Source organism: Apus apus, chromosome 2, assembly GCF_020740795.1.
Source record: "Apus apus isolate bApuApu2 chromosome 2, bApuApu2.pri.cur, whole genome shotgun sequence".
NCBI classification, from domain to species: Eukaryota; Metazoa; Chordata; class Aves; order Apodiformes; family Apodidae; genus Apus; species Apus apus.
The window spans coordinates 19,744,867-19,772,857 of NC_067283.1; the positions used below are offsets into that span (position 1 = coordinate 19,744,867).

The 27,991-nt window shown below is 38.1% G+C and overlaps 1 protein-coding gene across 4 annotated transcripts in view; it reads left to right on the plus strand.

Annotated features, from left to right (window-relative positions):
* NEBL (nebulette) overlaps window positions 1-17,663 on the plus strand; it is a 251,878-nt gene extending 234,215 nt beyond the window's left edge. For all 4 annotated transcript variants that reach the window (XM_051610332.1, XM_051610329.1, XM_051610330.1 and 1 more), the window contains 2 exons: window positions 7,098-7,213; window positions 12,826-17,663. In XM_051610332.1, coding sequence (XP_051466292.1) covers window positions 7,098-7,213; window positions 12,826-13,002 — 293 coding nt within the window. In that variant the 3' untranslated portion in view covers window positions 13,003-17,663. The remainder of the gene's footprint in view (window positions 1-7,097; window positions 7,214-12,825) is intronic.
* Window positions 17,664-27,991: the final 10,328 nt, after the last annotated feature.

Genomic DNA, 27,991 nt, shown 5'->3' on the forward strand with positions numbered 1-27,991 from the left:
AGGTAAATTTGACTGTGCTGTACTACTCTTTCTGACTATAAAATAATAAAACTCTGCAATAGATAAGAGCTGTAATCAGTTTAGAGTATGTGTTTCCATTTTCTGGCTTATTTGGGAAGCTAATGCTGAGCAATTTCACTTTAGTGATGGCTGGGAATTTTTCAATGCTGTTCATCAGAAGATAACAGTTTAATGCCAAACTTATTTATAGGAATGGATCACATGTGATTAATGTCTCAATGCCAAAAACTCCCATTTTATTCAGTTTTGAAATTGTTAAGGACATTTTTGAAACAAAGAATCTAGCTTTGTGTTGAAATGTTTGATTTTGAAGAATCATATAAATTGTAATAAACATAGAAAATTGTAAAAATGAAACAAAGATATTTTGAAATTATTGTCATAGAATTGTTTCTTTACCTACTTTTTAAAATTTGTTTTTACATGAACCTTTGAGATTTTTTTTCTTTTCATCCTAGTTTGGGACAGGAGCCTTCTTGGCAATCAGTTCTGCAGTGGAAAATTATTACTGAGGTTTTCTTAATACGATCTGTATCTAACATATCTAGACTTTTTCATTGTTCTCTGTACTCCAGTGACTGCTTTTTTATCATGTCCATTAGAGACTGGAAGCTTGCTCTGTACCATGGGTGTGCTGCAGAGTTATGTACCTCATCTCCACTGCTTCACCCATCTCTATCTCTGGGCACTGCTTGCACATTCATTAAAGTCTTTAAGTTCTCTGATTCATCTTTTTCCTGTCAGGTAATCAGCTCTTGCTGGCTGTATTAGGCTTAATCATCTTTAAACTTCCACTATGACTTTTTTTGAAGTACTGTGGAGACCAAGGATAAAAGTAGTTCAGCAGTGCATACCATGTGCTAGCACATGGGAGTGTCCTACATTACATGGGATGGGGGATGCGTTGTTTGGAGCTGGATGCTGGAACATCTGAAGGGAAGCATCTGTGAGAGCCTCAGCTCTTTCGTAGTTTGGACTCAGGGAGCTTGCACAGGGGTGAGGTGCTTGGGGGGATATACCCTGGGACAGCTGAGCTGATATAGCAATTTGCTGCCTTCTGCTGCCTGTGACTTTGGGTACCTGGTCCTGCCTCCTTCCTTGCACTGTGTTGCTGGTCTGATCCCTTGCTGAGCTGACATAGCCAGTAGAAAAACAGCTCAGCTGAGAGAAAGAGAAAGGGTAGTAAGGGTGTTGGATTGCCTCAACCAACTCATGGAGCATCAATCTCTGATATGCAGTGGGAATCAAGAATGGACTGCCTATAATCTCTTTGCAAGGCATCACCTCATGACTCCTGCTGAGATCTTTCAACACTCTTAACTTCAACAGAGAATTTTGTTTAGCACATCATCTTAAAAAGCCTGCTAAAAGCTCATCTGGTGCAGCAATCAAGCCACTGTTCTTCTCTTTCTAAGTGTTTCACATACCATCCTCATTGTATCTATCCTGCCTTACTTGCTGCCAAAGTATCAAGATTCTTGTTTCTGATTGGCCTGTAATATGAGTCTTCTTTTAAACTCTAATTAAATTATTGGATGACCACAGTTATATTCCCTTTATCCTGTTTTTCATGCTTGGGCAGGTTGGAAACTTCTGCAAAATGCATGCATTAGCCTGCTTCAGATCTCTCCTTAGAACTGTTTCTCAAGATACCTGTGTGGTTGACACAAAAATGAGCTGAACTCATCTCAGGAACTCACACAGGAATATACGCAGCATGGGAAATAATGAGGAGAAATCAGAGGGTGTCTGGTTGCCCAAAGAAGTGTACTGGAAGTCTCCATCCTGAACTCAAAATTGACTGGACAAGACCCTAAGCAACGTAGCCTAACCTAGCTGCAAGTTTGGCCCTGATTTTAGAAGTGAGGCAAACTATATTATCTCTACAGATCTCTTCCAACCTTAGTTGTTCTATCCTGACCTTTTTATTTTTAAATTGTATGTTCTTTTGTACTCGATTGTCTCTTTTCACTGTTTCCTTTTCTTGAATTTATTTAATATGTTAACATATTTAAAATGTGGCTTCAAACACAAATAGAAATAAATGTTATTTCTCTTATAATCTACCTGTCTACCTATTTTTTTTTTTCTTTCCATTTTTCTTGTACTTACTCAGTACAATTAGTACCTTTTCATCAAAAATCTTGCTGCAAATTTTGATGGGACAGCTCCAGGAGGGAGGGAAGTAGTTTTGTTATTAGAAACACTGAATTCCATTAGATTCGGGAAAGAGGTGAAAACTGTTGATTGTATTCAAGTATGCCAGTCTTGGTAAGTGATGATAATGTACCACTTTGTTCAAGGATGTGATTCGCAATACAAATTTTAACCCTAAACACTTCAAATATTTTAATGATGGGGAGCAGCAGCCAACATCTGGGCAAAATGAGAAAACAAACAAGCAAAATTAATACTGAGGCAGAGTTTGTAATAAGTTACCTCCATGACACTTGCTGGAGAAGGCTTAAAAAAGTTCTAGTTGTTATTATCCGGCAAATTCAATGCAGCAAAAATTACCCTACGGTTGTATCTCCTTTGCTATGTAGTTTTGTATCTTGGTTGTGAAGTCTGGGCAATGACCCATCCACATGAACAATATGAGGGGTGTACCTGAGTACCCCAGAAGTGTACTCTAGACCTACACTTCCCCGTGTGTGATTGCGTCCCTACTTTGACAGTGCTTTCTGCTGCATGGGACATAGCTGAGTAATTTCTAAGGGAAGGGCAGAAGAAAGAAGGAATGGAAAGCTGTGGGAGAGACTTTCTAAGACCATAAGGGCTGCTCTAGATGTTGCAACCTGTGGAGAATAAGGAAGCAGCAAGGCAAAACAGGGGAAGGACTTCTGATATGTGGAGCAACATTGTTCCCATAAGCAGCTTCATCTATTTGGAGGGATCTAGTCATAGGATCAGTAATGCAAAGACATATGATTCTGGCTCTGTTGCAACTTTTTTAATCTTCTGAAAATCTAACGTTTCATCATCCTCTTACAGACACTAGATTTAAGTACATAATAATAATCCTCTTTCTTTTTACTTCCTGCTCCCTCATGTTGTGGTTGTTATTACAAAATGTTGCAATATTCTTAGTGAGTTCTCTGAAGTCTTAGTAGCTCAGTAGGGAAACCTGAGTTGAGATAACACCAACACATAAAGTGAAATAAACGCTTAAAATTGCATGATGTGTGTAAGAGTAAATGAAGTGATTACTTTTATATCTGGTCCAGTAAATGACATGTATTTTAATAAACAGCAAAAATGCAGTAGTTAGCAGTGGGGATACATTGTTTTACCATGGATTATTTAGGTTCTGCTGTACAGAGGAATGAAAGAGTGTAAGTATGGTTTTGAGAAAGTATTTTAACTTGGAACCTACCTTTAAAATGATTTTTCTTTTCAGCGTCAACTTTTTTTTTTTTTTTTTAACCTTGTAGTTCTACAATGCTCTCTTAATTTTTCCTTTCCTGTTTCCGCAGTATGACCTTTTAACTTCCCAGTCCTTCTCAAAGCATGTTCTGATTGGTACATGCCCTGCAGACCTCCTGTCTGCTGCAGCAAGTTGATACCCACTATCATTCTTTCAGCTTCTTCTTTTTCTTAGAGCGTTCCTCTCTGCTTGTCTTTTATTGTGTTCATTTGTATTTCTCTTTCTTTTTTTCTGGAGAACCCTATAAAGATGTAGTAAGAAAAAGATGATAAATTCCTTCAAGTGTATAATTTAAAATTAGTATCTGGCTTGCTTAGTAAGTGAGACGAGAAAAAGTAAGTTTTGAAAAATCAGGATGCATCTGGTAAAATCTTACTGCAACAAGAAAAAAACATCCACCTGCACTGCTGGGAGCAATGGTCCGCCCTCAGCTCCCTCAGCAATAACTCTGGCTTCAGCTAAATTAATTTCATGTTCCACCACTGTGTTTTATTGTTCCCTCAGGTTAACTAAAACCATTGCTTTTGCTGCTGCTGCTGCAGTCAATGATGTTATAGAACATTATACTTTGGTTTGAGCCAAAAGATTGCAGTTAACTATGGATGATGATGATGAAGAAAAGTCAAACTCTTTTTCTGCATCATTTTATCTCATCTTGAATTATCTATATGTAACCAGAAACACATCTCAGATCTATTGTATCTTCTTTAACCTGCTTATTTATGTGATTCCCAAATTGTCTTCCAAATAGAAAACCATCTGGAGATGTCTTAGCTATTTTTTGAAAAAAAATGTTAAAAACTTGATAATTTTTTTGCATATATGCTCATATGTATAATACCTAAAGAAATGACTGAAAGATAATTAGCAAAGCTAATCCTAGAAATTCCTTCTGTTTGTTTGTATAGAATCTTTTTCTAATACTTCAGCTTTTAATGTTTCCCAATTTTTCTCCTGCTTTGGAACAAAAGCTTTATTTCTCTGGGTTTACAGTTTTCATGATTGCATGTAAATCAGCAAACAAGTTTGCTGACACACTTTGACAGAGTTCTCTCAGCTTGTGAGAAGCTGATTGCAAAAGAGGAAAGCACATCTCAGACCTGCTGCTGACAGTTGTCAGCGGTAGGAAGCATGGCCTATCGTCCCCAAAATAAGCCTGTGAAATTGGAGGTTGTCACAAAGCTGAGCATCAGTAGGCTTGCTGCTGTACACCAACAGGGTGGCAAGAATTGAGAAAAATCCATTTTGGGGAGAAGGAATCAAGACTAAAGAGTTTCTACCAGCATCTTCACTTCTCTTAGGAAGAAGAAAGGGACTGTCAGGTGTCTGCCCCTGCCAGGGACTGGGGAAAACCTACCTTTGTGGCTGCAGAGCAGGCAGGGTGGCAACTGGTCAGCAGCCAATGTCAGCTTAAGATACTACTTTCTGTTAAGTTAAAAAGTTTAAGCTATTCTCTGTTTTCAACCCATATAAGCAATTCACTGCTACGATGAGGAGATGAAACTCTCTTGGCTTCTGTAAACTGACCTACATTTATGCTGGTTGTGAGTTACGCAAAATATATTAATTCTGGCTTGATGGCAGAACCTTTGATTAAACTATGTTTTTCTCTGTTTTCTCATGAGGGGCTGTATCTAGTCATGTAAAATTGCTTGTAACAACACTGAAACATAAATGATTTGATGAACTACTTAGGACTATTCACTTAATGCATGATAATCCTATGAACATGTTAACAAGCAGCAATTTTCTGATGATTAAACTGCTTTAAAATGTCTTTGTGCTCATATGTCATCAAGTGAACTTGGCAATTCCAAAGGATCCATTATTCATCATGTTCCAGTTTTGCATCTGACTGTGTATCACTTTAATTTCACTCACATAACAAAGCAATCTATTCATTACAATAGTTGGAAATGTTTTCTAAATCAGAAAAACCCTAGTTAAAGTTATAGCATTAATTGTCTTTTACGTATAGTAGAGCAAAAACTAGCATCCTAAATTGTAATTACATATGTAGTGCCTTTGAATATGGTAACTAAAACTAAATGGATGTTTAAAGAAAAACCTTTGCTGAAATCAATGATTTTGTTAGCTGTGGAAGCAGGGTAGGTAAAACACCTTGCTGAAAGCACAAGGTTGGCTTTTCTTTCTGTAATAGTTTAGAAACATTTTTTTGGTAAGCCTTTTTCATATGCATTTATTGTCTTAATCACTCAAGCAGCAGAGAAGGGCAGAGTATTATTACTGCAAATATAAATACTTCTTATAATTATTTTTTTTAAATGGAGTTTTTTCATTTTACAAGTCATGGGTCCTTCCATACATTGTGAACCCCATTAGTTCCTACATTTCCTTTGCTCCTTTTTGAATCTGTCTGTGATGGCTGTTCCAGAAAGGGTTCTCCACTTCCCAGCAAGGCCACGAAATATATCTCAGAAAGTAGTGGACTGCTGAATGACTTCATAGTTGGAGATTTTTTGACTCATGGTCTGCATGGTCTCCACCTCCTGTAAGCGAAAGTCAGCTTTTGTCAGAGGAATTAAAATACCAGCTAAATAGACCACTTGAAGGACTATCAGCAGAATTGAACTAGTAAAATTCTGGTAAATAACAGTGGAAATGGGCAAATTATATCCAAACAAGGCAGAAGTCTGTTCTTGGAGTGCATGAGATTCTTGCAAAACATGCAAGCAATTTTGCTTTAAAAATGCTTATTGCTCTTGCTAGGAAAATAGTGAGTACTCGTGCTGTGCTTATTTCTCTCAGATTTTTGATCTGACATCTTTTTAGCATGTTCTGTTTTGCCAAAGTAAGATGTTAGAGCAGATAATGGAAGGTTTATGAATGGCTTTCCTAGGAAGCAGTAGAGGTAGGGAGTCCTTGTTGATTGTATAAACTGTTTCAGCAGCACTTGGTACAATACAATTCATATGGATTGTTAAAATAATGTAGTTGTTAAAATAATGTGAATCAAGTATGTGTGAGGAAGATGGAGCTATTATGTGGTAAGAGTTAAATACTGAAAAAGGTGGACTTGAAAATATTTAAGTAACCTTGATCTCTTTGTATTTGTCTGAGAATGTTGATGGAATCAGCATAAACTAAGAATCCAGTTGTGGGCTCACTTTTTTACATTTCTGTCTCTGTCTGGGAATCACAATCCTTCTTTGTTCATAGTCCAATAAATAAGAGTTAGTTTGCAATGAGTTAAGAATTAATTGTAGATATTTTCAACTGAAGTATTTCAAAACTGTATTACTATGTAGCTTTTTTCATCAATCTTTCCTTAAAAAATGGCAGTTTATGGCACATGATATTTAGCACAGCGTCTGTGGCAGTATGAGAATTGAGCTAGTGGTGTCTCAAGTCTTTGTATGACTTTTTATGGTCAAACTTTTAAAGGTATGTTAAGCATTTCCTTCCAACTAACCTTGATAGTGTTTGTGGATATATTGCTAAAGCTTTGGCTACATTTATGTGTAATTCAACCTCTGAAAAGCCTTATGTTGTATATGGAAATAATTCAGAACTGTGTCATACTGAGGTATTTTTATTTACAGTGCAAATAATCTACAGTTTCTACAAAATGCTAGATAAAACTTAAAAAACCCCTTAGTTAACGTTTCTCTATTTCTTTATCACACAGCCCCTGTTCTCCCTGGGGCATATCAGCAAAGCCAGTCTCAAGGATATGGGTACATGCACCAGACCAGTATGTCATCCATGAGGTCCATGCATTCACAGCCTCATTCAGCAGGTCTGGTGAGTATTTGATTTAAATAATGATTTTATTTGTTGAGCAACATGATCAACTATTGTGAAATCTCTCATAAATATGAATGAATTGTTTCCATCAAGTTCTTCAGTTGGAATATTTGACTGTCTTAGTCCTAAATGTGATGGTCCTCATGTATAAAAAAGTTTAAGTGTCTGAGTGCAGTGGCAAAAACTTTTATGTCAGAATGAATAAAAATCTCTGATGTCTAGAAGGCAGAGAAATAACTGTATCTCCTACCTGCTTAAAACAAACAGTAAATGCTTAGACAGTATGTCACAGGTTGAGCTTTAATGTGCTCTGTGATGAATTCAGACTACTAGGGCTGGATGAAAACCACTGATCTCTTAAGATCATCTTGTTGGTTTAGATTTGTTTCAAATTTTTTAACATGCTGATTTTGTACTAGCAGTCTTATGCCTGCCCAGATTACTGGCCGTTGCTTGTATAAAGCTGGTTCAGACTCTGTTTTGGGGTGCTCTTTCTCATTCAGCAGAACAGTCATGTACCCACTCGTCCCTGATCCAAGCTGAGCTATACTGCTGGGCAACTAAGGAGAAGCTTTATCACAAAACCATGGCCACAGTCATGAAGTTCTTAACTGTGGTGGATAGGAGTGTAAAGCTGAAGTGAATATTTCATTTTAGGAAGAACTGGTCATGGAAGGAGAGCTGATGGGTATTGAGTTGGGGTTTTTAGGAAACCAAGCTTCTTTTTCTTTTTGCACTCTATATATAAGGTTCAGTTTCAGCGTTTATATTTTTAATCATATTTTTTATCATATCATTGCCTGGAGATTTGGTAGTTAAGATCCAGTCACCATTTACCTTAAAAAGATCAACTTTTAATTTTAAATTTTAAACTATTTTGAATGGATCTATATTTACCACTTCTGTCACCTTTTTTAGAGATGGTGAAATATTTAATTATGAGTAAAACTTTGAGCTTTCTGAGCTGTAAAATACTGTTTACAAGATTAGCTGAAACTTGTGTTTGTCTTTGACAATGAAAGTCCATGGCATTTTGTATTGTAAAGGTTATGAATTTCTGTGAGGTTTGAGTGCTTTCAGGCTTGTCACTTCTAAGCTGCTTGGGGATTGAGGGGGCTAACTGGCTGAGAAATTTGGGATTCAGATACCTGTGTCTTTGGGTGAGCGACTAACCTGAGAAACTCTTTGGACACCCACATGACAGTGGTGAGGCAGCTGATACTGGAATTCAACCTTTAATTTCCAAGCATATCACAAGGCACTTGGGGAGATGGCTGCTTTCCAAAAGGGCCAGAGTCCAAAAAGTGAGAGACCTGGAAACCTGGGCTTTGCCAGCAGATTTGCTGGTCAGTAGGGAACAAAATAACAGCCTTCAAATCTGTAGGGAACGGAGTGACCTCATCAATGTTTACAAATATGTTAAGGGTGAGTGTCAGGGGGACAGAGCCAGGCTTTTTTCAGTGATGTCTAGTGATAGAACAAGGGGCAATGGGTACAAACTGGAACACAGGAGGTTCCACGTAAACATCAGAAAAAACTTCTTTACTGTGAGAGTGACAGAGCACTGGAACAGGCTGCCCAGAGAAGTTGTGGATTCTCCTTCGCTGGAGACATTCAAAACCCGCCTGGATGCCTTCCTGTGTGATGTACTCTAGGTGACCCTGCTCTGGCGGGAGGTTGGACTAGATGATCTTTTGAGGTCCCTTCCAACCCCTAGGATTCTCTGATTCTGCGATTCAACAGTGTTTCTTATCCCTTTAGTGAAACACTTGTCATTTGACATTCTTTTAAGTGGTAATAGCTGTTTATTATGGCAAAAAAGGAAATGGCAGATATCATAGTTTGAATGAATCTTGTTGCAGTTAATAACTGAGTGGATTTTGTCAAAATTAATAACACCTAAACATTTCCAGACAGAGAAATTCAAGGACTGCTGGTGTGGTGCTAACTTGCCAGTCTGGTGAGGAAGGCAGAGTGTGATCTTTTCACCACCCAGGATGATGATTCTGCTCCAAAACAGGCATCTTGGATATGGATAGAAACTTGACAGGCTCCCTTGTCTTTGCACCTTCACATCTTTTCTTTAGCTTGTACAGCTTAACCAGGTGTGCTGGACATGTTACACTCAGCTATTGGAATGACACGATGGGGTTCCCAGTGTGTGCTTGGGGAAACCGCAGGTTGGGAATGTGCTTTTGCACCGATTTAAGATGGAAGGCAGCATTGGAATGCTTTTCAAATACAGTGTGGCCATGGTCAAGGAAATCGGAAAAAATATACACAATGTTAGATTCATTTCAGCTGCTTCTTCAGTTCTGGGCTTGCAGTGGTACTGCCAGAGATGCATCCTTAGCTGGCTAAGCCAGGAAGAGGGAATAAATAAGAGAAGAAAGTAAGGAGGGGGTAAGAGGTGGGAGGAAAGAAATCTGGGCCTCAATACTCATCTCAGAGCACAAATGGTTTTCAAGACTTAACTAAAAATGATGAAGGTGACACCATCATTACCTGAGTTTTGCCAGGAAATCTCCAGTGTGAGAGTGATTAAGATCCCATAGGTTATATCGGGGTGAGGGTGACTGAAAAGTTAGCTACTGTAGTTAAACCTACTCATTTCAGCTGGTTTGTTGGACTGTTATCAAATCAGGGTCCCCAAAAGACATAAGTTCATTTTATAATCATGTCCACCAATTTCCTGTATTGGGAAGCATAAATGTTCCAATTTCTGTTTTTTCCAATTTTGGTTTATTTAATTTTGAGCTGTGTTTTTATCAGGCATGATCATAACACAGCCTTTGGGTGGGCTTTTTTTGCTAGATAATTTGCATTATTTTCTGCTTCTTAACTTTTGCTCACTTTCTATAAGCAATTCTGCATAATGGATTAAATTGTTGCTCGGAGTATAGGATGTTTGGCAACAGACCTCTGAGGGCTGTTTGCCTCTTTGCAAAGTAAGAAAGAGTGTTCTTATGCCTTTAGATAACTAGAAGTGGGAAGAAAAAAAGAAATCTATGTTGCAAATTGGGTTTCCTTTGCAACTGTCCTGTTTGAAGGATCCTGCAGCAGGTACTGCTTCTTGCAAGGAGCAATCTGTAGAATAAGTACAAACTGGTAGATAAAGTGGAAATATGCATCTGTCGGCTCCCATTTGTCTGGGAAGCTGGGAGTATGAGAGCTGGGCTTCAGTTCTACAAATGCACAAGACTTACTGTTCAAGTCTAAACAGTAGCTGTAAGTTTGAGGAGGTGGGAGATAAGTATTTCACTGTTTTACAAAACCCCAGCCTTTTTTAAAACCCTCCTGGGCTCTTAGTACCTGCTGAATTCACTGCTGACAGAGGAATAATTCACTAAAATGCATTTTAAAAATCCCTGCTTTGAGTCCTTTAAGCATTATAATTCTCAATTATATAGCCCAGACTACACTCTGAAGTGATAATTAGGTATTAAATGCTAACAGGATTATTATGGAGATTTCTCCTGACAGCCATTTAGCACCTAATTAGGTGTTAAGGCCATACATTTAGGTTTCTCAGCAGCATTTAGGGCCCTAATAATTTTTTTCAAAGTTTGAAATTACCAGCTTGTCTTCACAATTGTGCCACCACAGTGATGTAGTCAAGCTGCCTTAAAGGAGACAGCGGTAGTAAGTCCATGATGTTCTAAGGATGCGTGAGCATCCTTCAGGGTGAGCAAAAGCTTCTCTGTTTTTTTCCAATTGTATGTTAGTTTAATAAAAGTCTAACTTTTCCCCCAGTCTTTGCCCATTTAAGAGACATATAAGCGTGGCTCAGGGGAAAACCCATTCTCTGCCTCATGCCAGATACGGACTTAGTATCAGTTTTTATAAATGGACTATTTTTTGGAAATACATTGTTTAAAAAGCTAACTACTGCTGAGCTTGTTGTAGTAGCATGTTTTTCACTGTTTTTATGAAGTTAGTTTCAAGACTCAATGGAGAGATTGGTTGAAATAGTTGGAAAAAATTATTCTCAAAGGCAGAGACTGTTCCTTAGGATTTACTGATGGCTAGTTTTCTAGTTGGTGAATCTTTAAGGAATTTTCAGTGATGATAGAACCTTCCCAACTAGTTTATTCGATTTAGTGCATAAACAATGATGCTTTTTTTTCATCACCTTCCATGAATCCTTGGAAGATGTTATTGAACCACCAAGAAATCACATACCTCTGGTTGAAAATCACTCTTGGTCACACTCTGTAGGAAAGCAACATTACAAGGTATGGCAGAGAACAATTATACAGAGCAAGATTTAAATAGAGTTCAGAACAGGCTTTTCAGGAAATGTAGTGGTGTCTAGTGTTTAACCAGGAGTTGATTTCTCTGTAGTGTTTAATCTGCTGTACCAATGATAAAGGCAGAGTGAAGACAAAAAGTGTACATCCAGTTTGGGAACAGTAATATTGAGTTGCTCTATAAGGTTTGGGCTAGATGATCCCACATTTCCAATATGTGACAGGGCCTACTTGCTGTGTGTGGAGGAATCTCCATATTTTCTGAAAATAATGTCATTTAAAAATCACTCAAATAAATGTATGAGATGGACTAAAACTAATCCAGAGTTTTCCTCACCTGGGAAGCAGAACAAAGTTTGCTGTCTCTTAAAAGGTTCAAACAATCGTATAGGCATTAACTAAAAAATGGTCTGTTTTTACCTTTTTTCTCTTTAAATCATTGTACCAGAAAAATTCAGCTCGATATGGTGACATATAGGAAATTTAACATAATCAGTGATGCTTTAACTGTGCTTGACTTCTGTTGAGAGAAAGGATACAGAAAAGAAAGTACTCCTGGGAATTTTAAAATGAGCTAGTTTTGTTCTGCTGTTAAGATAGAAGGGGGTACTGTTCCCTCTGAGTTTGAAAATCCACTTTGAATTCCAGTAAATGACAGCATTTTATTGGTTGTGAACAGAAATACTCTATTTAGAAAGAAAATGGAAGTCTTGATTTACAGCAGCCAGAGTCATAGAGAAATTTAGCTTAGCTAATGATAGGACTTCGTGTTCTGTTTAGATTAATGTTTTATCTGAATATGCAAAAATGAGTATTCATAAAACTTTTTTTGCAGACTTTTTGAAATATTTTCTTTTTTTTTTTAATTAGATAATAATATATTCTTAATTCTTAATTTGGAGTGAAATTCTAATGAAATGAAGGACTTACAGAGAGACGGCAAAGTTAATGACGTGGATGAAGACTGTTTCTTGTCTGTACTGAAGACATGGGAGAAGTTATTTGGAAATCATGCAAATAGGGAGCAGAAGCACAGCTAGCCATGGCTAAATGAAATGACCTGTTACTAGTGAATATATGAAACAACAGCTGGAATATTTAATGAGGCAGTGAATGGCTTGAAATTTGTATGAGGACTTTGGGCAATGTAGGGTCACAGAAATAATTATTTTGGTACTCAGAAAAAGGAGCAGTATTTCTTGTATATTTGATAGGGTGGGGGTTATGCTAATATCTTTCTCTGCATTGCTCCCTGTGTTCTTTGTCCTGCTCTTTTTGTTTTCTTAGTTCAAAGAAGATAAGCAATCTATTTCTGTTTAGGCTTGAGACTTTACAGCTTTGTTTTATTTCCTTCAACAGAGAACATACAGAGCTATGTATGACTACAGTGCTCAAGATGAAGATGAAGTTTCCTTCAGGGATGGTGATTATATCATCAACGTGCAACCAATTGATGATGGTTGGATGTATGGTACTGTTCAGAGAACTGGGAAAACAGGAATGCTTCCAGCAAATTATATTGAGTTTGTTAACTAATTTTTGTCTCTAGTCCTTTGAGCTTTATTATGATTTACTCAAAATCTAACCTTTTAGAAAAAGTCAGAAGAATCTTTTATGAGTACATGTTCATTACTTTATCACTTCTATAAAAGTCTGCATTCTCACTCAGAATCTACTTTAGAGTCCTTTACAGATAAATAATCAACAAGAAGCTCAGAACTTTGAAAACAACATTGCTTATAATAGTGCTCCCTCAAAATGAAAAACATAAATGAAAGCCTGGTGCTGCTCATCTTATAAAGATTTCAGTCAATTTGCTGTAAAGGGGCAATACCTTTTCCCTACACCTTAAAGATATTATTTCTCTTTATTATAACTATAAAATTGATTCACTTCTTATGGCACTCTGAAGTCACAGGAGGCTAACCCACTGAATTTGAACACATCTTAAAATTAGGGAGGTGTATAATGTTTGAGCAGTTAGAATTTTAATAAAAATAAAAATGTTGAGTTGATAATTCGATCTTTTGAGGTAATGACAAGTAATATGGTAGTTAAAAAAACAAAGAAAAGATCCTACTGCCCAGCAGCCTTACAGTAAACAAGTCTACTTTGACAGCAAAAATTTCCTGACTCTCACATATCCACACTTTTCCTGGATTACCCATTTTCTCCTGTTCCCAACAGTGACCTCTTCTATCAGCTTTGCTTGCATCCTGGTCCATCAGTTAGATCCATGTCTGGATTCATGGTTCTTCAGTATCTTTTCCAGAGAAAATTTCTTGCAAAGACTATGTAGAGTAATAAAACCTGTCAACTCTTCTGTTTCCTTCTAGTAATACTTAGCATTTAAGTAGAAAGTTTCATTAGGGCAATGTACAATCAATGATACTTCATGTTAGTTCCAGTACCCTCACCTGAACTGCTGTAAATAAATAGCCTATGTGAGGCCCTGGTGTTGTGCAGTCACACAAAGCCTGGGGCCTCATCCCTCCTCCTTATCACAGGTAATGTGCTTAATGGCTGCTTTGCTGATGAGCTAATGTACCTACCCCTCCTGCAGGAATACTTGCACCTCCCTTGAGGAGTGGAGAAGAGCTCTGGTTATTGTAGTGCATTTCAGCTCAATGGCCTGTTGATTCAGTTTCCTCCAGAAATCTTGGTGATCCAACACTGGGTTCTATGCTTACCAATAGAATAATGATGGAAAAGTATTATGTTTTCTTTTACTGATTTAATCTTTCTCATAACTGACACTGAAGGGAAAACTAGCCAAACAAGTCCAACATTCTCCATGTCATCATGCTTCAGATTAGCCATCTGTAGAAATAACTTTGCTGACAAACCTTCATGTGCACCATTTGGTGTCCGTTAACTTATGATCAGAACTGAAGGATCCAGGTCTTGGTCAGTGAGGCTGAGCAGAGGATCAAATAACTGGGGACATAATGGACCTGTAAGAGGGGCTGTGTCAGTGGACTTGAGATACAGGGAAGCTGCTTTTGCTTTAACTGGGTGCCAGGAGGGTGCCATGTTCCCTCTCAGGGGGAAACTCTGGGAGGAAGAACAAAAGACTCACATGGGACAAGTTAATTTTGGAGTAACTCTCAGAATGTTGAGCCTGTGCTGGCTTTCTTCCACTTCTGAAGTTTTTGAAGTAGAATTAAATATAGAGTTTATAGACAATTTTGTATTTTTCATTTCATCAAGTAAGCAAGCCTGCAATTGCTGTTTAAAGAAGGAAGGCGGTATGGACGGATTACGTTAACTGAAAGTTCTCAGCACAAATACCTGCTAGTTCTATTTTTGCATACAATTAGTAATTGGAAGGCTTATACAATATTTTAGGGTGTTGTTAACATGGGGCTAATCCTAGCTGCCAAACAGATGGTGTAATCACTGCATAAAAAAAAAAATGTCCAAGACTGTGGAATTGCCCATGCTTTTTTGTCATTTGTATAATTTTAAGGCTAAAGCTCACCAGGACCATCTAACTTCAAATAAAGTAATTTAAAACCAGGAATGTGATACTGTAAATAGGCAATCTCTATGGGTCACACTGCTATAATTTTAAATTCTTGAAAGTTTTGCATATAGAGCTGCTTCTGCAACAGGCCGTTATGCATTACTGGTGACTTCCACATTAAAGTAGCAGGCTTTGCAAGTCAAATAGCTTTTTCAAAAGGCTGAAGTGGTGAGCTGAGCTAGAAGCTCTGAAACAAGCAGTCTGCTTCTGTGTTGGTGTTCATTACAAGCCCTCAACAGCAAAGAGAAGAATCCCTTCTTACTATGGCTGGCAAATTTTTCTGATGATGCCGGAGGCAGAATTGGATATCACTGCTGTACTGCTCCGTTAGCTGTGTAATGCTGACAACAATAAAAACAAGTTGTCAGTTTATTAAACAGATATAACAAAAAATATAGGGAACAGATGTATTTCATCAAGTTGCAATTTTTCGTGACTTACAAAAGCAGAAGTCTCCACCTATAATAAATACGCTAGCATTTTTCCTAAGTGAGGAGATGGCTTGCAGTGCTGCACACAGTATGTATAATGAAAAGGAAATCAGAAAATGGTCATTTGATGACGTTAGAGGACTATGTTATGTTAAACAATGGAAATGAGATTTCCTTTATTAATTTGGAATATTCATTAGCCTGGCAAAGCAGCTAAAGCAATTTGCAAATTAAAAAAGATCAAGAAAACAAAACAGTATGTGAATTGTATTTCTATTGTGAGAATGGTATGTCAGCAGAATTATTAAGATCTGTTTGAAGTTACTCATTCATGTAATCAGTTTTTCATGTTGTATATGCTCAGTAATTTATGTTCATATGGAATAGTTCCTGCTTTTTGACTTTAGTCTCATTATGCAGCTTTGTTCTGAGCAATGCTATCAAAGCCCCAAAATTCTCAGAGTGCATTTCTGAACATATTTTTTAAGATCTCAAATTCATAATCTAAAATTTTGTAAGGGAAAGTAAGTCAGCAACTAAACCATGCCAGCACAGGTTTTACAAGACATGTGTAGGAGCCTGTTACATGCAGTGGGATGTAGGGTTGAACAGATGTTACATGCTGTCTTGTCAATTTTAAGGTGTGTATTCCTTTTTAACACAGCACGTTCCTCTCACTGTACTTTCTTCCTGTAGGCAACATTTTTCTGAGGAAAGGACTTTTTAGGAGCCAAATTTCCCAAGATGTTCCAAAATTCAGGTTGGAAGGTCACATATTCCCATTTTAAGCATTTTAGAAATAAAGAAGATACAGTGTGTGCTGTAATTCTTGGTAACAAGTATAAATACAGAAAACAACATAGAGCATATTCATACATATATACAGAACAAATGGGTGCCTTGCTTTTCATTACTCTTTCTTGCCTGGCTAATCTTCATTTTCTAAACAAAGCTACTTACAGATACTGCAGTTGTAATTTTTCATTATGGAACATTAGCATTTAATCTTGATGAAACAGGGTTTTCTTGATTACATTTGACATACCATAAACCACTTCAGCAGACAGGGATTTGACAGAGAATCACATCCCATGGATCATTTTTTTGACAAATGTGTCCCTGCTGAGTGTTCCTTGGGGCTATGGAAGGTCTCCAATACTTGGGAAAGGTAATAATTCTAGTTTTTATTGTACAGTGACTGGATGTCAACTTGTACAATGAAAAAGAAATCATAAATACAGAAGTCTTTGGCAGAAAGTGGTACAGGGTATAAAATGTTAGGTTTTAATTATGTTGATAAATCCTCCATTTAGAATACAGAATGTGCTTTAGTTAGCAAATGTTTAAATAATATACTATACCAGACAAAATATGCTGTTGAAAGAAGATCTCCAAACTGATGTGCTGGCAAATGCAAAGTGCTGGTGAGCTGTAGAAGAAGAAACCATTTTGCAACGCTTTAGTGATTTTCTCCAGCTTTATGCCGTAGGAACCCCATCTCTCCTTTTGAAAGAAAACCTGAAAGCTCTATTTCCTAAACTGCCTGCACTACAACAGTATATTCAAGGGAATTTCATATGCTTCTTGTGTCTGATAAGTAGAATTTGCATATTGTACTTAAGTTGTAATCCAGTTGTTGTTGACATTTGTTTAATTATTATTATTTTAGGGGGGAAATAAGCTATACTGTAGCATTTAAATCGTGTATTTAATATTACTATTAGAAAATGCTAGACCATTGGAAGACAGCGATGACTGTATTGACATTGATTAGCATGATGTGGAAACTCTCTCAGCTGTTGGTTTTTGCAGTGTGATATAAAAAGCAAAAATGAACCGCTGTGCAGTTTGGCTTATGTTTGCTTTAAAGTGTGTAAAGTTTTAGTTATTTTGCAAAACTGTACTGTATTTGGGAGTATACAGTTATGAAGGTAACACTTGTTATTCAAAGGACAGATATACTTACTCTTGGATCATATGATGTATCATCTTAATTTGGCTTTTGTTATGCAGAAAGTTAACACCAGCTATTAAAATATATTTTAGTAGAAATGCTTTAATTCCTGTTTCTTCCTCTACACTGTGAATATTTAAGCCTTGGTGGACTAGAGCAACATCATGCTGCCCAAAGTACTAACCTATGCAAACTAGTTCACATTTTAGTTGATGTCACAGTGGATGTAACATAGCAATTTATTTTGCATAACATTAAAGGTCATTCAAATAAAATATTAAACCCAGCACTATGTATGTATTATATTAATAAATAATACTCTGCAAAGCTACCATATCCATAAATATAAGCTATCAAATATGTATATTTTTTTAACTGAGGATGCTTTGAGTTGTCAAACTTAAGCATAATATTTAGCACTATTATTCTTCACACTCTATCTCAGAAAATAGTTTCATAAACCACCATTTTATTTTAGAGGTGCCCTGTCCTCAAAGGGTTAATTTGCTTTTTCAGTCGGTATTGTAACCCTTCAGTAGAACAGTGAGTTACATTCCATGTCCCTTTGTTTGTTTAAATAAGCAGAGGTAGTAAGTGAAGGAGGTCCGCTGTTTTGACTAATACCAGTTTGCTGGTCTTTGGGCATTTGGTTAGGTGTGCTCTCAGTGCAACATTAATGAAAACAAATTGGGTTACTGGCCTCTTTAAGACAGTTTTATATACAAATGTGGTTCTTGGGTTATCTTTATTCACTTACACGAGTTTATTTTCACAGCCTTGTAAGAAAGTTTAAGTTAAAATAAAATCCAGAAGTATTTTGGAACTGCTCTACCTGTAGTTGAAGAACATTATTATGCCTAGGGACATGGTTTATTTATGTAAGTGTTAAATGCACAGACTGATGTATTGCATTAGAATCTTTTAATTTTTTTCAAGTGCTAGTTTGAAGAAGGCTGTTAGAAATGAACAAATTGCATCTACAAATGAAGCTGTTTGGATAATTCTAGGTAAGTGATGTGCAGTGGCTACCATACTAATTTTCTTTTTAAGAAGTACATGTTAGCATTTCCTATGAAGTTTAATTACTTACAGAGCTTTGATTCTATGTTCTGTGGAGCTTTTATACATTGAAATGCTGCCAGTATAGCAAGGTTCAGTCTTTATACATACTGTAGCAAACAGCAGTTTACAATAAGAAAAAAGATTTAAGAGCTGCCAAAGTGGATCTCAAGCACTCAGAATGTGTTTTATTTGTAAATTCCTCCATAATCTCCTAGAGCAACTGGAGTACTTGATTTTTTATTTCTATCCTAAATATGTCTTTCTGGTGAAGGTTCCTCTCCTGAGAGCCACTGATATGAAGTCAGTACAGGTTGTGTATTTAGCATCTGAAGGATTATGTTCTTACTCAATAGCAGTGTAAAATCTAACAAATGACTGAAATGAAGTAGGCTTTCCTGTCTTTTCTGACCCCATGGAGTATCATTATCAAAAGGATCTATGTACTGGCACTTACAAGTCCTGTGAAGACCCTCCATGCTCTATGTAAAAAAGGTTGAGAGTTTCTAGCTGTCAGTGCGTTTAGGATGTCCTCATTTCTGCTCTGTCACAGAACTGGGCTTTTGATTTTCTCTGTTGTGTTAAATAGCAAGAGTAAGCTAATTTTACCTGAGTTCTCAACACAAGTTCTCTGCGCTGAGGGAACACTTGCCCAATTCATTTGCTGTGTCCTACTTGCCTTCTCTCCTCCAACTCAAACCATCAAGCTCAACAATGTTTCCAATCCTTTCCTGCAGTTTCCCACTCCTTTATATGAAGCTACCTAAGGGAAATGCTGAAATTATATCACTAAATGACCCAGTTTAGTTTTTTTCTAACAATTCCTTTTATCATCGTTCTTTCAGTGATACAGTTTATTGCACAATCTCAAACCCAGTAATATCATCATAAGGAAAGAGGTAGCATGATATGAATAGGGAAGCATGGCTGAAGTGAAAATCCATAGATTTATTACTCAGATTTTGCTGTAGAGGCTAGTACAAGTCAGCCATTTGTTTGAGAGTGCCTGTTGAACAATTAACCTGTAGGCTGAGCAATAATTTGTAGATGTGCTTGGCTTGTCTGTGTGCATATGTCTGTGCTGCAGTGACAGAAGTGGTCTGGGCGTAGTGTGCAAGATACCTGCTCCAGCTTTTGGGCAATTAGTTTGAATCCCCAAAGCTGGCCACTCATGGGCATATGGCATTCATCAGGGAAAATGTATCCTTCCAGAAAATGAGACTTCAGATAGTACAGAGGAAACAAATTGTCAGTTGCTTTTAACTGCATGTTGTGGTACCCTGCTGGAAGGAAACCCCTTGTGTACAGTCAGAGGATTGAGCCCCATGGCACTGCTGCAAGTTCCTTACTCTGAATTGTGTAAGTGCCAGGATGGGATGATGTACCAGTTGTGCTCTACAAATATGATATTGCTCCACGTGCTACATGCTGGACATCTGTTCAGCAATGACAGCAGAAACTGGAGATTCTTATTTGTGCACTATGCCCTAAACAGAGTCTAAGCACTCCTTGACTTTATATATTTTAACTTCAGTGTCTTTCTCACCTGCCTGCTGTTGATAAAACCTACATATGGAGAGGCACATTCTCCTGCAGAAGGCTATTGGCTTGTGGCTTTGATCACTTAAGTCTACAAAGAGAGATCACCAGGTATTAATATCTGGCTCTTAAAGTATGGCTTGGCATATAAATATCCATTTTCAATGATTTCACAAACAGCTGGCAGCTTTTGTGATTATTCTTTGATTTAAGCCATAGTGTTTCTGTGCTTATCATTTTCCTCCACCTTTCCTTTCTTGACATGCTTACAGCCTCTGGGACTGTGCTGCTTTGGACAGCAGCTTTTCCAGAACCCAAATGAGATATTTTAAGAGGCCTCTTAAGGCACCGAGAAGAATTGAAATTGCTTAGAAAATTCTTGTGTTCTCTCCCCATGAATCTATTCCAACCCCAACAGTTGTACACTGGCTTCACTGTACATCTTGGCCTTTTGCCTCCTTTTCTTTCAGGTAGGTCTCTGTCACCCAATCCAATGGACTTGGGGCCTCTCCAGCCAGGCCTTCAGATCACTCTCTGGCCTCTGTAGTTCTGTATTCAGGATTGGAACTTTAGCATGGCTCATTTACCTGTCCCGTCAAGACCTTTGAGCAGAACTGAAAGAATAGTGACAGGTGCTCATTTACCCCAAAGTGTGTTATATTTCTATTGGCTCAGCTGAGAACAATTGTCTGTGTTCTCTTAAATATGCTGTCATGGCCCCTCCTTGCCTCTTCTTGCTTCTTCTGGGCTCAGCTTTTCCAGCCTTTCTATGAATAAACGTCATTATAAAATAAACACTATTTCCTCTGACTCAAGATTTCATAGCTTGTACTGACCTTAGGAAATGTACATCTAAAATGAGACAGATGAATTAGGCTCCAAGAGACTGTTCAGGCAGACCTTGATGACTGCAGCTATTATACAGCGTGGATATCTCAAGTAATTGGGGTAAATGGCATACCAGATCTTGATGGTAAGTTGTTCAGCTGAGAACTGAGTTAATGTATTTATTTGAGTGACCCAGCTATTCAAGAGACTGTCATTTTCATTTCTACTCCAGCAGCTGAAAACATACACAAGAATTAGATGACAATTATTTATAATCAGCTAATTAGCTGTGCATGGAAGTGGAGAAAGTGAGTTGGATAGTTTTGGCAAACGATGTACAAGGTGGAGCAAACAAGCAGGCTGAATGTCAGGCTAGGCATTTGGATTGACATTCAGCGTGCTTGCACTTCCAACCTTCATCTTTCCTTCTAAATTTTTCAGATAAGTAATGGAAAAGCTCTGCTCCTCACAGCATGACTTAGCGTGCTGTTAGACAAATCAAGGGAAGAATAGATTCAAGGGCAGGGGTGAGGTCTTGGAAGGCAACATTTTACAGTTAGGCTTTAAAATATTGAAGTTACCAAGGTCCTGTTGCTTAAACGATCTTTTGCTTTGGTCCTCTGCATTTTCTGTTGGCCCCCAAATCCCACTAAAATTATTTTACTCTGCTGAACTTCCAGTGTTGCATTCCTTGTGGTAGTTGCCTTTGTGAGAAGGGAAAAAGACCAGAAATGTTGGAGTACTTCAAATAACTTTTTCTTCGCACAACTTTTCATTGCTATAGTAAGTAACATCTGGGAAATAACCTCCATTCCAAGGCCCTTTGTTCCGCCCACAAGCAACATATCAACCAAGTAACGTATTCCCTGTCCAAATGCCACTGGTCATGATGCTCTGTTGCACAACTTGATTGTTGTGAAAGGGACGTTTGCTCCAATGACAACAGCTACAATCTTGACATCAAAGCAAGAGCCTAGCAAAGATTCCTGTGAGAGCTTTCCCAGCTCCTTGCTTCTTTGAGAAAAGTAGCCCTCACTGTGGTACCAGTGCTCTGTGAAAGTAGTAAAACTGCAACTCTGTAACTTAGTTTATTTTCCAGATGCTGTCAAGTAAACACAGCTGCAGCTGCTTTTTGGACCGATTGATTTTAGATGTTGTTTTGACTAGTTGCTGCTTATGTTTTTGTTGGTGTTCTACTGCTTGTCTTTTTCTGCTCCTCATGATAAGGTGGTGAAGCCAGAAGAATACCTCAGACCTGGTCATGGCCTTCTGCCAGTCTAGAGATGTATGTTTTCTTATTTTAAGCCTTTCCTCTTTTTTCCAGCATTGCCAAACTGGTTCTCAAAGGTCAAGGATACGCGCCGGAGTTGCTGTCCTACAAGGGGGCCCGAACTGTGATCTGAGCTGGTATGAAATGACTCAAAACAAAGGCACATTCACTGGTCACAGTCAAATGAACTTGTCCACTAAGTTGAAACACAAACCATGAAGCACGTGCAGTTCTATGACCCTAAAAATGTTCTTTCTCTAAATACTGCCGATTTAGTGAGTATGTATTTTATGGTTACATGAATTGTGTCTGAGAAACGCACTTTATAAAAAAGCACCCAAACCCTAGGCTTTTCATATCTTGCAATGAACTTTAACTATGAGGACCATGAGGACCTTACAACTGGACAGGAACTTCACAGCTTAATAAGGTAGGTAGAACAAGCCTACCTAGTCTGTGCATTGGTTTATTTTAAAAAGCTTTTTCTGATTTAATTTCAGTACAAGTACACAGTGAAGTGTTCTGTATGGGAACAAGGGTTTTTATCTGGTTTTGGAAAGCAATGTAGGGAAACCGTGGATCATATGACAGTAACTGAACCATGTTTCTTAGCCCAGACTAAGATTTCTTAGTCTGCTGTATTTCTTGTCTGTATCATGCTGTGTGTTCAGCTGAAGCAAAAACAAGGTTGAAGGAGCAGATTTTATAACATATTTAGGTTCAGAGCAAAGAAGATGAGGCACAAGTGGGATTTTCAAATCCCGTCTGAAATAATCAGTATTGGTTACAGTGATGTTGGAAATTTCATTCATTTTAACACTGCAGTATGCTTTAAGAAGTATGTAATAATCCTTTAATGACAACTGTAAGTAGTAAAGTATTCACTGAATTAGGGATCATAAAATTCTTGTTTGCCCTTAAACCAAGTATCTAACAATTAGGCTAGAGATATGTTCACTCTTTTTCCATTGCTTTAGTCTAAGATGTGTATAATAAAGTTGTGTGAAATGGGACATCATCAGTGAAATGGTCATCAGTTCTGACTTCTTCAGTCAGGGTTTTATTGTTGGACAACACACTTAAAACTTCATAGATAGTCAGAAGGACAAACAAATCCTGGATGAAGAGTTGAGTTGTTGAATTAAAAGAGATCTAAATATGTTTACTAGTCATGCTCTGAAAGACCATGTCTTCTTGATTTTTTATAACAGGGCGGAGACATACCCTCAACAAAGCGTGCAGGTCTGTGAAATGTGAATAGGGCTGGGTGGGTGCCTGTGCCATCCCAGGTGAAGTGCGTAGCTCTAAATCAGTACATCCTGTGTGGCTGAACATCTGTCATGGGTTGTTATTTAAATTGTATTGTGTGGAATGAGTAGGAGAATGCTCATGTTGGCCTTCAACAGACAAGGAATCCTCAAGCAGAATTGGGCCACCTAGAAAAAATCATGTCCAAATCCTAATTTTATGGCCCAGCTTTGTTAGGGGCATGGATGTTCATCAAAAATCTCAAAGGAAGTGAAAGATTTTGCCCCTTGAGGAGCTGGTGGTGTCTTGCCTCTGCAGGTGGCAGTGGCTCCTGAGCACAGACCTCCCTGGGGCAAGTGGCTTCAGTGAGTGGCCTCTCTAGTCCCTTTCTCAAAACCTGCAGCTCCTCCAGCTCAGCTGTGCCATTCAGTGTTGCAGCGGTACCAGCAGATTTGTGAGGCCTCCTTTTCTTTTTACAAAATCTTTTTACAAAATCTGTAAGTTGCTCATTCTACTTCATAACATATTTTTATCTCAGGCAGCAGAGCAGTAGCTGTGGCAGGAGGGACGTGGAGATGTGTAATCTGGAGGTCGGAGCACAGCTGTGAGGGTGGTAAGCTGGTGTTCTGGATGGGGATACAGACGTGGGGAGGCAGGAAGAGCTGCAGATCTGGAGATACCCCAGTGAGTTGGGATAAACGGAATCATGTGGGAACTGAACCCTGCCACTCGCTCCTGCTTGTGGAGGGCAGGAAAGGGTGGTGGGTGCTCAAGGACCATTCCTCCTAAATGGTTATGTCTGCACTCGTGATGACTGTTTTTCACAGACTGCAGAACATAGCTTACAAGTACAACACCTGGAGGAACAAAGGGAGTGTTCCTGGAGTATAATTTAATTTTTTTTCCTGCAAGTTAAATTGTCCTTGAAAGCACTCAATTTGTCCCTTGGCCTACCATTTTCCAAGCATTATAGTATTTACTGTGAAAATCGGCCGTCAGAGTTTCTTATTTGCTTTCTTGTTGAATGAATTACAGAGCAGGCTTTCTCTTCTTTCTTCTTCCATTTGGGCAGTTTCCTGCTGTGACAGGAGCAAAGGTCTCTTCACCTGGTGCAGCATCAGCAGTTGGTGAAGAGCTTCAGAAACTGCCACAATAATCTGCTGTAATCCTCCTGATACACATACCACTAACAGATATGTACCTATCTACATTTTTTTAAATTTCTCTGCATTTTTAGAAAAAAAGTAATAGAATCATAAAATCATAGAATGCCAGGTTGGAAGGGACCTCAAGGATCATCTAGTCCAACCTTTTTAGCTACTACTATAGTTTATATGAGATGGCTCAAGCACCCTGTCAAGCTGAGACTTAAAACTGTCCAGTGTGGGGGAATCCACCACTTCCCTTGGGATACTATTCCAATGTTTGATTGTCCTCATGGTGAAAAATGTACCTCTTGTGTCCAATGGGAATGTCCCCAGGAGCAACTTTGCCCATTACCCCTTGTCTTTTCCATGTGACTCCTTGTAAATAGCTCAGGCTGGTTATTAGAAAAACATTCTTCGCAGAAAGACTGGTGAGGCATTGGAATATGCTGCCCAAGGAGGTAATGGAGGCTTCATCCCTGCAGTTGTTCAGAAAAGAGGTAGACATGGTGTTTCCGTAATATGGTTTAGTGGTTAAGTATTGTAGGGTGGATGGTTGGATTTGATGATCTTGAAGGTCTTTTCCAACCTTGACGATTCTATGATTTCTTGGTAACCACCCTTGAAGTAGCGGAACCTTGTAATAAGGTCTCCCCAAAGCCTTCATTTCTCAAGGTTGAACAAGCCCAGTTTTCTTAACCTTGCCTCATACGGCAGGTCCTCCAATCCTTTGATCATTCTTGTGGCCTCTTCTCTGGACCCTCTCCAGCCTGACCACATCTGAATGCAGTACTCCAGGTGTCCAGGAGCTGAGGCAGAGATTTACAATAAGTTCTCTTTTCCTTTTTTTCTACTGTGCACTGAAAGGGAAGCTGGGAAACAACATGTGAGCTTTTAAAACACCTTGACATGACTAGGTGAACGATAGTTCAGCAGTCCCCGTGGCGATAAAAAAGGCAGTAATGTGAAACTGGCACAAGGGGGCAGATGTGCACCATTAAAGAAGTCTTCGTAGTTTAAAAAAAAATAAAAATGGTACTTACGAATGACGAGAATTAGCAGCAGGACATAGTCTGGTAACTATCTTGTTATGTGCATTAAGGACTATGTTTATTGTGTCTTCAGTAAAATTTTCCTGTATATTTAATAAGAAAATTCACATTTCTTCTTAAAATCAAAAGGCTTTAGTAATACAAACTGATTACAAAATTTTATTTCTAGGGCAGATGAACAACAGACATAACTAAGGAGTAAAAATATATTTCAGTAATTTTTAATTTTTTTTTAATGGATGAGATGAGCTGTTAAACTATAGTAAAGCAACACTTAAAATATAACCATTTTTTGCACCAAATGTTGTTGAAGTGATCAAAGATGTCCCTGTACTTAAAAGTGCCTGTGTGCTCCCTGAACAGTATCTATGGTGGTGTTTTAGAAGTCTGTAGAGTTAACTGTGTGCACAAGATGCTGTATAGGACTGCAAGAAGAAAGCCAGTGCAGGAGACATGTTCAAAGAAAAGCTGTAGTAAGAGATGCTATTAAAACAAATTAATCTGCTGTAGAGACAACTATCCATTCAGTGACAGGATTTTCCTTCCCAAACCTCTCCTTGCTGTGAGGTTGTCGCAAGCCGGTACTGAGGTACACTGCATCTTTTTGCATCATTGGTTCCACATTTCATCCAAAGCAAACTAATGTTATAAAAAAAATAAGACAGAAAAAAAATGGAAACAACTCAAATGCTAGAGGTAAACCCAGTAATTTTATTTCATGTCATTCCATTAAAAATTAACTTTTATTTCTGGCTGGACTTGGAGTAAAAATACTTTGTTGCTTAAGCTATGTAAGCTTCAAAATAATTTCCTATTTAAATTCATCTGGAATTTTAAAACATGAAAGATACAGAGATTAGGTTGTGCAAGAACAAGAGTATTTAATGACATCTTCAGTGCTGCTTCACTATGGCTTTTTAATTAATGGAATTAATACAGGGGAATAACCTAAAACAGTAAGCTTTCCATCATACAGAGATACAATTGTCAGTCAGTCATGTAGGGAAATGCAAACCCTTTGTCGGTATGTGTCTGTGCGTGCATGTACATGCATTTCTACTTACATGTATATAGGGTGAGTCTGCAATTCACTGTGCATTTGGGAGACTGTTTAAAATCTCACTTTTATTGTTATAATACCATTGTGCCAGCGAATGATTAAAACTTGCCTTGAGGCTCTATTCAGCTGGAGACAATGCAGAGGTAAGTAGATGATGCTTCCCTGCTACATTTCATGTTTTCAAGTACATTTCTCATTTTCACTTAGATTGTTCCAGGTCAAAAATATGGATGTTCTTTTCCAGACTGTTGATATCTGACTCTCAGACTCACCCCTGACTGACATTCACTAAATATTTGATTTCTTCAATTTACCTACTGACCTGTATTAGTGACATGATAAAGCAGTTCCTTTGTCTTTTCTTTATATAGATGCTTTCTACATGAGCATAGCTTTAATCTCTTTTCTACAATTGCCAATGTATTTTTTCTAAGAAATTTCTTCATATGCCAGTTGCAAATAATTTCAGTTCTCTAAATTTCCTCCATTTTCTCTTTGTTTCTCTCATTGCCTAAAATAATGAGTACAAGGGTTGAGAAAGCTTCAGCAGAAGTGTAGAAAGAAGGACAACTTCTGCCTTGCTCTGAGAAGTGAAGCCAGTTATGTAAGGCCTATGCTAAGGTTCATGATTGTGATGAAGGGAAGAACCTGGGCAGCGTCTCCTCCATCAGACACTGCTAAGGCTCAGCTGCTGCTCCCCTTGGGCCTCTGTAGGAAACCTGCTTCTCTTATAGCTTCACCTGTTTCCTCACATCTATTAGCTCTACAAAATTAACCTGCTTTACTGCTTTCTTCCATCTTGGAAGCATGTGTCTGGGTCCTCGGTGGCTCTTCACTATGCTTGGGTTTCCTGGCGTTGAGGATCCAGCTGATGTACTCTGAACTAGAAATGGTTGACACAGCAATGTAAATAAAATGTTGAAGATCCGAGCATTTGGGATGAAAGTGGCTTCTAACTCAGGCTGGTGTGGAGGTCTAGGTGTGGCTGCATGGCTTCATCACTAGCGTTGAGCTGAAGACTGGCTCCAGCTCCTGGGAATGAGTCTCTGGGAAGCTGTGCATTGAAGGTCTCTTTCTCCTAGCTTTCTGTGTGGCACCATACAGACTCCACTCATTTATTTGAGAGTGTAGCAAAGTGACTGCTAAGTGGTCAGTTGCCATGACTGCACTGTCCCAAGCTTTGAATGTAGACTCTATGGTTACTTTTAAGGAATCTCCACTGCCTTGAATTTTCTTATGTAATTGTTCATTAAATTCCTTAGTTATGTCCCTAGCGCCTTAGACCAAATATCACTGGGATGCATTTTTAACATTTTTCTATGCATTCTCATTTCCAGTCATAATAACTATTTATTTCTACATTATTTTAGTAGTAGGAGTTCTAAAGCTGCTTTCAGCTTGTGTTTTTGTTAT